Consider the following 12774-nt stretch of genomic DNA (forward strand, 5'->3'; position numbering starts at 1 on the left):
TCAGTTAATTATAACATGAAATTATATGATCGAATTTCGGATGAAAATCAGGTGCACAACATCAATTCATATTTTACAATTTATTTATGAATATATTATTTACACGTTGTGATCTAAACTAATACCAACACGGAAACGAATTCTGTTCATTTGAATCAAAAATAAAAATGTTCATTCTATAAACATATGAATAATTCAAAATAAATTTTAAACATGTTTGTAACAAAACTATATATGTTTGAATTAAAGTCAAAAGCATGTTTATTTCAACTATATAGAATTTGGGTAAACGATTTTTAGCGTGCCCTGCATTTTTTTCCTTCTTGTTTACATTCGGAAAAAAAATTGCCCCAGCTTTGCCAATCAACTCAAAACGGCCCGTAACAAAACCGAAGTCATGGATGCGGAAACCCACCTAGGTAAGTGTCTTAACAAAGGAAAACGAAAATCCGAAATGGATTTTGAATCTATTCCGGATCCTCCAGACCACCCCCCCTGATAAAGTCATTTCTTCCTGTTTGCTTCGAGCTTTTGTCTTTGATCTTCTCTTCTGCCACAAGCAGATCCGAAACATGCACCTGCCTTGTGTTCTTGCTCTTTCCGTAATTGCTCCAACTTCTCCGAAACTTCAGCAAGCTATATCATATTCACACAATCCTGACTCGACTGATTAATTTGTTGGATCAACTTCTTACTAATTTTTTTTTTTTTTTTTTTATATCTTTATTAAGGAGACTTTCAGCCGTTGGCTGGCTCGTCTCCGACCTTCTTACTAAAATCAGTGCTGCATTCATCCGATGTCAATTATACAAGGTCTGGCCCAACCGGCTTATTAGGTTTTGCACCGTCGGGGTTAACCTCAATCTGATGACAGTTCAGTGGTACTGTTTACGTGGACTTAGTCGATTTTTTCTTGGGTAGATTTTCTGGATCATTTTTCAGATTGCAGTGAACTGTAAACCACACTTTTGCAATGTCCACGAGCAACATCCTTTCACACCGCATTTCTTCAACAATTTTCAAGTTAAAATTCGGAAATTTTAAAATATATTTTTTCGAAAAAACAACTAAGTGCTTGTAAACAGTACCACTGAACTGTCAAAAAGGTCCAGCCGTTTAACACTGAGTTCATTTGTGACGTCACGCTGCAGAACCTAATTGGTATAGACGAGTGCACGGATGGATTTGAGTTCACTCACTCGACAAAAAGTGACACAACAGCTGGGCCCTGTTTACTAAAAATGAACACATGAATCATGCTCGCGTAACATTTGAAAAGGACCTATCAACTTTTGTAAATAATTTGCTAGGTCCTTTTCACGAGAACCGAAGTACGCCCACGCAAACCAAGAGCACTATCGGGAAGGGGAGAATTTCCTCTGCCCGATGGTGTTGTTAGTTTGCGTGAGCGTATTCGGTTCGCGCGAAAAAGGCTTAACAAGTTTTGTGTACATAAGTTGATAGACCCGTTTCAAATGTTACGTGAGTATTATTCATGTGTTCATTTTTAGTAAACAGGGCCCCGCTGTTGTGTCACTTTTTGTCGAGTGAGTGAACTCAAATCCATCCGTGCACTCGTCAATTAGTGAAATGTGAAAGTGTCTAGTGGTGGTCGTATTAGGTTCTGCAGCGTGACGTCACAAATGAACTCAGTGTTAATCGGCTGAACCTCTTTGACAGTTCAGTGGTACTGTTTACAAGCACTTAGTCGTTTTTTCAAAAAAAAATATTCAAAAATTTACGAATTTCAACTTGAAAATTGTCGAGGAACAGCGCGTAGAAAGGATGTTGCTCATGGACATTGCAGAAGTGAGGTTTACATCTCACTGCAGTCTGAAAAATTATCGAGAAAATCCACCCAAGAAAAAATCGGCTAAGTCCACGTAAACAGTACCACTAAACTGTCATCAGATTGAGGTTAACCCCGACGGTGCAAAACCTAATTTCAACGCAATGTTTATCTTTTTACACGAAACAGCTGTTTTCTGTGACGACACGTCTGCTAATCGCAGTATTGGAAGATTGCCGTAAAAGCTCAACGCAGATGTCGCCACTGCATGATGATGATAATGTTGACAGACTGCATATAAAATTCGTGAAAATTAGCGTTAAATCATAATTTTCATCAAGCCTGTGTAAAATCCTTGCAATATAACATTCGAATTGAAGAAGAAAACGTTTATACGATCAGACTGCTGTGCATCTTTGACTTTTCCAGTTGAACTTTCATAAGATATATTCATTTCATTTCGCGGCTCCATCAATGCTGCATCGTAAATATGATGTAAACAGAAGTAAATTGGCCAATTAATCAAAATAAAGATGATTTGCCATCTTGTTACCCATTCTAGTCAAAATTCTAGTACTACATTATGTTTGTTTTGATTAACTATGAAAGTTTGACAGATAAAATGAGGGGTTCATGGATTTCCCTATGTTTCGAGGGGTGCATCGATTAGCTTGGGACCGAAGATAGTACCAACAATCAATACGAAACTAACGATTTTAAATTGGCTCACCACTTTAGTAGCCTATCCAGCTTTCCATGCTCGGTAATGGTGGCCTGTTTGTATGAATAAATTTATCCTTCACTGTGCTATCTGGAGGTTCGGATTTTGTCCCCTCCCTTTCCCTCTTCCAGGAACAGAAGAAAATGAAACCACATACGCCCTCCAGTTAGTGTCAAAAAGCACAGTGAAAGATACATTTATTCATACAAACAGGCCGCCATTAACGAGCATGAAAAGCTGGATTGGTCCCAAGCAAACGATTAAAGTACTCTATTCTAGTTGAAATTCTATTACTACACTATGTTTGTTTTGATTCGCTATGAAAGTTTGACAGATAACATCAGGGGTGTGTGGATTCATGCAGAACATGCAGGGGTGAGTGAAATAGCTTGGGACTGCTTGGGACCGTTGTTCTGGTACTGAGTGAGCCAGAAATAATAATGATTTTCTTCGGGACCCAGTGGTCTTAGATTTACCTCTATGGTTTAACTAAGGTGCTATAAAAGTTATCGTAGGTCTTATAAAGCATATAGGTAAACCGAACGTAAACAATCATTTAAAAGTGCTTCAAGCAGCTTTTGAAGCGTTTAACCAAAAAGGCAATACAACCATAGAGGTAACTCTAAGACCACTGGGTCCCGAAGAAAATCATTATTATTTTTGGCTCACTCAGTACCAGAACAACGGTCCCAAGCAGTCCCAAGCTATTTCACTCACCCCTGCATGTTCTGCATGAATCCACAGACCCCTGATGTTATCTGTCAAACTTTCATAGCGAATCAAAACAAACATAGTATAGTAATAGAATTTCAACTAGAATAGGGTACGTTAATCGTTTGCTTGGGACCAATAGGCTACTAAAGTGGTGAGCCAATTTAAACTCGTTAGTTTCGTATTGATTGTTGATACAACCATAGAGGTAACTCTAAGACCACTGGGTCCCGAAGAAAATCATTATTATTTTTGGCTCACTCAGTACCAGAACAACGGTCCCAAGCAGTCCCAAGCTATTTCACTCACCCCTGCATGTTCTGCATGAATCCACAGACCCCTGATGTTATCTGTCAAACTTTCATAGCGAATCAAAACAAACATAGTATAGTAATAGAATTTCAACTAGAATAGGGTACGTTAATCGTTTGCTTGGGACCAATAGGCTACTAAAGTGGTGAGCCAATTTAAAATCGTTAGTTTCGTATTGATTGTTGATACAACCATAGAGGTAACTCTAAGACCACTGGGTCCCGAAGAAAATCATTATTATTTTTGGCTCACTCAGTACCAGAACAACGGTCCCAAGCAGTCCCAAGCTATTTCACTCACCCCTGCATGTTCTGCATGAATCCACACACCCCTGATGTTATCTGTCAAACTTTCATAGCGAATCAAAACAAACATAGTGTAGTAATAGGATTTCAACTAGAATAGGGTACGTTAATCGTTTGCTTGGGACCAATAGGCTACTAAAGTGGTGAGCCAATTTAAAATCGTTAGTTTCGTATTGATTGTTGATACAACCATAGAGGTAACTCTAAGACCACTGGGTCCCGAAGAAAATCATTATTATTTTTGGCTCACTCAGTACCAGAACAACGGTCCCAAGCAGTCCCAAGCTATTTCACTCACCCCTGCATGTTCTGCATGAATCCACACACCCCTGATGTTATCTGTCAAACTTTCATAGCGAATCAAAACAAACATAGTGTAGTAATAGGATTTCAACTAGAATAGGGTACGTTAATCGTTTGCTTGGGACCAATAGGCTACTAAAGTGGTGAGCCAATTTAAAATCGTTAGTTTCGTATTGATTGTTGATACAACCATAGAGGTAACTCTAAGACCACTGGGTCCCGAAGAAAATCATTATTATTTTTGGCTCACTCAGTACCAGAACAACGGTCCCAAGCAGTCCCAAGCTATTTCACTCACCCCTGCATGTTCTGCATGAATCCACACACCCCTGATGTTATCTGTCAAACTTTCATAGCGAATCAAAACAAACATAGTGTAGTAATAGGATTTCAACTAGAATAGGGTACGTTAATCGTTTGCTTGGGACCAATAGGCTACTAAAGTGGTGAGCCAATTTAAAATCGTTAGTTTCGTATTGATTGTTGATACAACTACATTCTTGTACAACTCTGGAAGCTATTATTCAACGTTTGATCAACTCAGGTGTTTTATAAGCGCTCCCAATTGTTTGTTTTGATGCGTTTATTCCACGTTCTATATAGCTCTTGTCAATCGGTTTAACTAAGGTGCTATAAAAGTTATCGTAGGTCTTATAAAGCATATAGTTAAACCGACAGACGACTAACTGGCAGTGACAGTTAGTGACAGACGACTTACTGGCGAAGAAATCCATATAAATAATGTGGTTCACTGTAATAGAATTTTCTTGGAAGCTTGTGCCATCATCCACCAGATGAGTTAGTTTTTTTTGTTTTGATTTGAACAAAGTTGATTTTGTGTACAATGATTATTTGACAGTGTGCAAAGAGTGCGTATCATTTTGTCATTTTTTTATGCATTTCAGTTTTGAGTAGAGTGAAAGAGATAGAACCAAAACATTCTAGTACATTTGGTGAAAATGCTAGTTCAATCTAGTAGTAGCAGTAGTGTTGCAATGTGGTACAATCCAGTAGTAGTGGTGTTGCCATGTGGCACACTGAAAAATTGAAATAGCAGGTTAGTCACCAAAGTTTTCGAGCCGCTCCGTCTGTCACTTCGTTTGTGGTTTTACCAGGGGGAACGACACTTCAGGATTATCCCATTTTTACCCAAACCGCTCATATAATTTTCAACGTGCACAAAATTTCAATCCATCCTATCTATTCTTTCTATTCCCAACTTATCCCTTCTGCATGCACACAAATTGTCAAGCAAGCCGTGCAGTTTCTCGAAGTTTTCAGGTCGACCGCGAAGCACTCTGCCATACTCACTGTCAGTTTACAACACTCTCCACAACAAACACCAGGTATGTCAGCTGACCATGCCGGTAAAAAATCGGTGCGAAAACTAAAAAAAGATGACGGACCATTCGTCTATAATCGGTCTCGGGGGCAAAAAACCGAGCAAAAAACATCAAGTGCATCACGGAGGAGACGGCAACGCACATCCATTTCCCGGACTCAAACCGATCGAATTCGACGGATAAGAGCCCGGGTCTCTGTGTGTTGTAGCATGGAAGTTACCGAACAGGCGCGAAGCAACTGTTGATTTCGTTCGAACTGCTGATTCTAGCCCCGGAAAAGCCTTACCAATGAAACCCCCTACGACAAGCAGGTGAAAAAGGAATTCAGGTCGTTTTTTCCACTCGGCCCAAGTTTTACTCGTCTCTGCTACTGGTCAAGGGTTCGGATAAGAAAGAGCTAATGGTGAAGTAAGACACCCACCGGGTGATGTATTTCTGTGCGAGAATATTGCGGATCAAATTCCCATCTAAATACAGCTGGGAATATTAACTGGAACCTTGTAATCCATCGCCATCACCCGTTCATCCTACTGTGCAGTTTCGACCTTTTCGGTGCGGAACCGTTTTCTGCACTTGAGCTGTGAGCTTTGATTATTATAGTTGGGCGGTGTCCCGAGCGGTGTTCATTAATTCCGTTTCGCTAAAAATCAATATGTTTGACCCCCCCCCCTTTGGAACAAAACGGTACACTGAAAATGACCCCCCTCTATTTATTACGCAACGCTCTATAAACATAGAGGTAACTCTAAGACCACTGGGTCCCGAAGAAAATCATTATTATTTTTGGCTCACTCAGTACCAGAACAACGGTCCCAAGCAGTCCCAAGCTATTTCACTCACCCCTGCATGTTCTGCATGAATCCACACACCCCTGATGTTATCTTTCAAACTTTCATAGCGAATCAAAACAAACATAGTGTAGTAATAGAATTTCAACTAGAATAGGGTACGTTAATCGTTTGCTTGGGACCAATAGGCTACTAAAGTGGTGAGCCAATTTAAAATCGTTAGTTTCGTATTGATTGTTGCTATAAACCCCCCTCCCTCGCCTTTTCATTTAATTAATGTATGATTTCGTTTTGTATTTTTTTATTTTTAGGTAATTAATTATATTATTAATATTCAAAACAAAAACAAAAGATCAGCGTACCATCGTGTACCTCCTTTTCAAAAGTTCAAGATAGCAAAAATCTCAATTTATAAAATTAAAACAGATCCATTTTGTAAAGCAAGATTTAGTGATGATAGCCTTCGTTGTCGTTGCCAAAAGCGTCAAAAAAGACCTGTATTTTCAAACTTTACATCAAGAAACGAAAAAAAAAAACAAAATGTTCTCTTTTTTACGCAACGCAAAGCTTTACTACTCCTCCCCTATGTATAATTCGTAACGATATAGGTGACTCCCTCTCTCCCTATAAGCGTTACGTAATTCATGGACGCTTCATTGCAGCAAATTTTTCTTCTTTTTACGCCTATCCTCTTCGCGTTCAGACTCGTATCCCTCTGAAATTTTTTAACATCCCTCACATCACATCAATTGCCTGATCTATTCCCATCTATTTTTTCTATCCCTGCTCAATTTTCGTCAACACGACACACTCAAAAAAATCCCATCAATTATGTTTTTCCCCGAAAATCCCAAGTAATTACTAGACTGAAAAAATACATCCAAATGAGTGTCGTTCCCCCTGGGTTTTACGGTTTTACCAACAATCAATACGAAACTAACGATTTTAAATTGGCTCACCACTTTAGTAGCCTATTGGTCCCAAGCAAACGATTAACGTACCCTATTCTAGTTGAAATTCTATTACTTCACTATGTTTGTTTTGATTCGCTATGAAAGTTTGACAGATAACTTCAGGGATGTGTGGATTCATGCAGAACATGCAGGGGTGAGTGAAATAGCTTGGGACTGCTTGGGACCGTTGTTCTGGTACTGAGTGAGCCAAAAATAATAATGATTTTCTTCGGGACCCAGTGGTCTTAGAGTTACCTCTATGGTAAAACCATAGAGGTAAACTCTAAGACCACTGAGTGAGCCAAAAATAATAATGATTTTCTTCGGGACCCAGTGGTCTTAGAGTTACCTCTATGGTTTTACCATAGAGGTAACTCTAAGACCACTGGGTCCCGAAGAAAATCATTATTATTTTTGGCTCACTCAGTACCAGAACAACGGTCCCAAGCTATTTCACTCACCCCTGCATGTTCTGCATGAATCCACACACCCCTGATGTTATCTGTCAAACTTTCATAGCGAATCAAAACAAATATAGTGTAGTAATAGAATTTCAACTAGAATAGGGTACGTTAATCGTTTGCTTGGGACCAATAGGCTACTAAAGTGGTGAGCCAATTTAAAATTGTTAGTTTCGTATTGATTGTTGGTTTTAACCCGTTCACATTACAGCCTATATCACGTAATATAGGCTGTCTTGCAATGAGCACTCATACATAGGATTTCATTAACGGCGCCGGTGGTGTAGTGGTAAGCGTGATTACCTCTCACCCCAGCAGGCCTGGGTTCAATCCCAGTCGGCGCCGCCGGGATGTTCTGAGGCATAACATCTCTGATCACGCCTTCCTTCGGGTGGGAAGTAAAGCCGTTGGTCCCCGGTTCATGAGTTGATGGGTCGATAGGTAGGGTCCAGGTGTGAGAGCTGCCTTCCTGGCACGTCGGTAGCATTGGTGCTCAGCACGGAAAACAAGATCGACGGAAAAAAACAAACCAAAGGAAAAAAAAAAAAAAACATAGGATTTCCAGTGAAAACTATAGATGTATGAGTGCTCATTGCAAGACAGCGTATATAACGTGATATACGCTGTAATGTGAACGGGGTATAAGCAACAATCAATACGAAACTAACGATTTTAAATTGGCTCACTACTTGACTAGCCTATTGGTCCCAAGCAAACGATTAACGTATCTCATACTAGTCGAAATTTTAGTACTACGCAATGTTTGTTTTGATTCGCTATGAAAGTTTGACAGATAAAATGAGGGGTTAGTGGATTTTCCTATGTTTCGAGGGGTGAATCGATTAGCTTGGGACCGAAGGTAGTACGAGAGCTGAGCCAAAAAGTTGAGCGCATTTCTTCGGGACCTTCTGGTCTTAGAGTTACCCTAATAAAAAATAACCATAAACGAACGACAACCCAAATCATTGAACTATTCCACAAATGGTTTGGATGATACCCAGAACACGTCGTTAAGCAAATTAACCATACAATTTTTATTAGGGTACCTTAGAGTTAGAGTTACCGCAGTACTCAGGTTTCCACAGGTGTTTAAAGTACTCATCAATGAAAACAAAATTGTATCTAAAACAGTAGTGCTAGAGAAGTACATACTTATTTTTAAGTACTTTTCATCTCGATTTTGAGTTATTTCGTCTTTCCGTATATAGGGGAATTTACGTATTCTTGGCAACCTAAGCAGCGACCTTCTTTCTATAGCCTTTTTCTCTAAGGAACGCACACATATGCAGTATTGGTTTGTTTACAATCTTTTGCTGCCAGTTGCTCTAACAAGCAGTGCTGCCATTTATACAGATTTATCTGTATTATACAGATTTTTTAATCTTAATACAGACCCGATACAGAATACAGATTTATCACAGATTTTTAAATTACAATACAGATTTATACAGATTTTTATAAAATGAATGTTATGGTGTTTTTGACAGCATTCACAACCAGAGGACCAACCGCTTTCGGATGCATATGGAGCTGGTAGTAAACGATTTGAGATTGTATGGGGATTTACAGTATTAATTGAATATTTCCAATATAAGCATGTATGTTAAATACAAGAAATGTGGCCGAGCACATTAAAATGGTACAAATACAAGTACTCGTAAACATTTTACTTGCATTGAAAATGTATTTCGTAAGAAATTGCGGATTTTCTGATATTCTGCATACTGCAAAAATGATTTTACCAGCACTGGCGGGGCGGCATCTCTCGACTTTTCGGTGTAACTACCACACAAATGATGTAATTAATTGTATTCATCTATTTTAAAAATATCAAATAGTAATGAACTCGTGCACTTTTTTGCATTTAAAACTGCTTATCAGGAAGATAATGAATAGAAACTAAAATCTCCATACATTTTCAAACGGCTTCATATCACTCTTATAAATAAGTACGGACGATATCACAAATGGCGCAATTATATCCCGTATGGTTGGTACCATAATCCGAATAGGTGGTTAAGCACTTTTTATGGTTATTTTGTATGCACTGTATTTGTAAAACAACAAAACATGATTAATTAAGAAAAAAATCGTCAATACAGAAAATACAGATTTTTTAATAGAGTGGATACAGATTTTTTATAAAACCACCTGGCAGCTCTGCTAACAAGTTCAGTCGAAAGAATTGTCAAAAACTGTTTTGAAACGCTTTTACAAAGCTCCAATCTTCTCTAGTGAGAGCGAGTATTGTCGGCAACCAGTTTTTCTTCGGCAACCGTTCCATTTGAACTGCATGTAAATCTGCTGTTCTATTATCGGCAACTCGAAATCAGCTACAATTTGTAGTGCGTGTGTTTCATTTCAAGAAAACCTTGCTAGATTGCTTTTTCTCAGTGGTAAAAATATAGTCAAATTGAAGCTGAAAGCATAAAGAATCGTTTGCATGCATTCAGCGAAGTGTTTTCATAAGAAAATCCAGTGAAAATAGTGTTTCAATTTGTGCTGCCGAAAATAGTATGTCATGCCGAAGCCGTCATTTCCCCTATAGAAAACCACAGGGCAAGCATAGCTCAATAATTGGTCACTCACTGATTGTTCCATGAATGATGAGCATAAAATTATGTTGTTTGTCATTTTAGTCACTCAATCAATCTGTTTTGTTTAGTTTTCATGGTTTATATGAAAATAGTGCAGCGCAAATATAAAACTTTAATTAATGAAGTGATTCCGAATTTGCGTGAAAAAATGGCTTGAATTGGACTTTGGTTATAAGTACGTAAGCTAGAATGTCGTGGCTACAGGATCTCGCTGGCAAAGCTGAGAATATACTCACCAAAATCGACCAGAATGCAGCAACAGTATTGACTCGTCAGTCAGCTGAAAATGGTGATGTGGAAGCTTCAGAACCGCTGGTGGAAGTCACTACCGTTCCTGGAACGACCACTACGACAATGATAATGGATTCCAATTTTGCTCCCGCTCCAATGAAATTACCAATTTCGAAAGGGCTCTCTTTGAATGTAAAAACATCACCCAGGGGCATGATTAGATCTGCTTCTTCCGCCTCACATGAGCGGAGCAGTTTTGTCGATTTTGATAGTGGATCTGTGAAGTCAGAAAGGCAAAATTCATCTCGGAGAAGCTCGATTAGCTCTAAGAAGGATGGAACGGTAATTGAATTTACGACAAGCCCTATTGAGACCAGTGCAGTTTCTAATTATGGCTATTCATTGGAAAAAGAACTAGCGGCAACCAAAATCATTCTGGCGGAAGTAAAATCTGAAAGAGACGAATTGAAGATCGAGCTCGACAGCGCTCAAACTCAACTGTCGAATTCTGAAAACGAAGCCAAAGTTAAGGAATTGGAAAATCTCTGTCAGATTTTAATCGATGAGAAAAATGAACTTTTCATAAAATTAACGTCAATTGAAGAATCTAATGAAAAATATATCAAATCGATATCGGAACTAGAATCGATTGTATCGAAGCATATGCAGAATGAACAAGAGCTTGATCAGAAACTGGAAACCGCCAAAGCAGAAACCAATAATGCAATAGCTGAACTGCAGCAATATCGTGTGAGAGCTCATGCAACGCTGCAGTTGAAAGAAAAAATGATCGAACAATTGAAGGAGAATGTTATTCCGGGTGGCATGAATCAGATTGGCAATGTAAGCTCTGAACAAATAATACTAATAGAACTGGAGCAGCTGAAACATGAACGACAAAATCTAGCAGAAGAAATTTCCGCTCTAAACGACAAATACGAGAAAGGTAAGCTCTTCTGGCAGTCGACGGAGCAGAAGTTCAAAGGAACGATATTTGAACTGGAGAGCAAAATAGAAGATTTACAACAACGCCTGAAAGTGGAAACTACTAAACTGCATCAGCTGGACGACGATTTAGGCATCAAGCAAAGAGAACTGCTATCGGCTAGAGAAGAACTGGTTAAACAACGCACAGCATTTTCCGTTAAAGTTCATGAAAAGTAAGTAAGCAGTGCATAGCTGTTGTCATATTATGATCCCATTGTGCTGTTTTCTAGGGTAGCTGAAATCACCAAACTGCGTAATAAAATGCACAATCGTCCTACGAGCCCTTCTTCGGACTTGGAACAAAGACTGGCATCTCTAACGCAATCTTTAGTGCAAAAACAGAACACCCTGGAATCAACGACCGCAGAGAGGAATGCGCTTCGTCTTCAGCTTGAGAAATTAGATGTAATGCACACAATACATGATACGGTACTAGCCAGAAAAATTAATTATGCTGGTGATTTTTCAGACTCAATACCGGGGCGTCGTTTCCCAGGTCCGGCAACAACGGGCGGCTTATACAAGCCTTAATGAAACGGATGACGGTAAGTGTGTGATTCTGAGAGAAATTTACTATCAATCTGATAAACTAATAACTCATGCAAACGGTTTCTTTTGCAGCGAAATCCCAAGTTCCAAATTTTATGGTCGAAAATCCCTTCGACAATAACATGGCGAGACGCGTGAAACGAGCATACTCATCGTTGGATTCCATTGGCATACGATTGGGTGTATTCCTAAGGCGATACCCGTTGATTCGGATATTGGTAATTGTCTATATTGCCGTTCTGCACATGTGGGTCATGTTTGTGCTGCTTTCGTCTACTCCAACGTAGTGCGGCAGTGGTGGGACATTTTATTGCAATAGGGTTAATTGAGATGTTGTACAATTACAAAAAAAAAGAAATAAAAATCTTATTTTGAATAATAGAATAAAATAAATGAAAATGAATTCAATTATAATCATTGTCAGCATAACCTGCTTGTGACTTTTAGTTTTTGTGTGTTTATCCTGTTGTCCGGATGTTTACTTCGGTGGTGTGTTTACTGCAGATGCAGTCCAAACGTTGTTTGTGGTTCCGTGTCGTTGTCACATTGGTTGTGTTGGTAATGTCAAATATGGAACCAGAAGTAAAACTGCATATTTATGGCGACTTCAATCAACGAAACGCAGACTTTATAACAGACATTGAAAATGAATCATTTTTACTCCCGGTCGTAGGTGAAGACGAAACATTACAATTATTATTCGACAAAATATCTTATTTTGGTC

General features: G+C 38.9%; 2 protein-coding genes across 2 annotated transcripts in view; both read left to right on the forward strand.

Moving 5' to 3' along the window:
* pasi1 (pasiflora 1) overlaps positions 1–12774 on the forward strand; it is a 256430-nt gene that overhangs the window by 73280 nt on the left and 170376 nt on the right. The window lies entirely within an intron of this gene.
* On the forward strand, positions 10375–12370 carry Golgin84 (Golgin-84). Its single transcript, XM_065220189.1, has 4 exons — positions 10375–11674; positions 11732–11906; positions 11971–12046; positions 12123–12370. Exons 1-4 carry the CDS (start codon positions 10473–10475, stop codon positions 12335–12337), a joined length of 1668 nt encoding a protein of 555 aa, XP_065076261.1. The 5' UTR covers positions 10375–10472; the 3' UTR covers positions 12338–12370.

The sequence above is a fragment of the Ochlerotatus camptorhynchus genome, unplaced genomic scaffold (assembly GCF_037179485.1).
Source record: "Ochlerotatus camptorhynchus isolate MF236.1 unplaced genomic scaffold, CSIRO-AGI_Acam_v1.1 ptg000118l, whole genome shotgun sequence".
Taxonomy (NCBI): domain Eukaryota; kingdom Metazoa; phylum Arthropoda; class Insecta; order Diptera; family Culicidae; genus Ochlerotatus; species Ochlerotatus camptorhynchus.

Excerpts from the sequence above, each read along its gene's own strand:
- Golgin84 (XM_065220189.1), top strand. The coding sequence starts at position 10,473 with ATGTCGTGGCTACAGGATCTCGCTGGCAAAGCTGAGAATATACTCACC. Across the intron at positions 11,907-11,970 it reads TTCAGCTTGAGAAATTAGAT|ACTCAATACCGGGGCGTCGT; the intron begins GTAATGCACACA and ends GTGATTTTTCAG. Across the intron at positions 12,047-12,122 it reads CCTTAATGAAACGGATGACG|CGAAATCCCAAGTTCCAAAT; the intron begins GTAAGTGTGTGA and ends TTTCTTTTGCAG.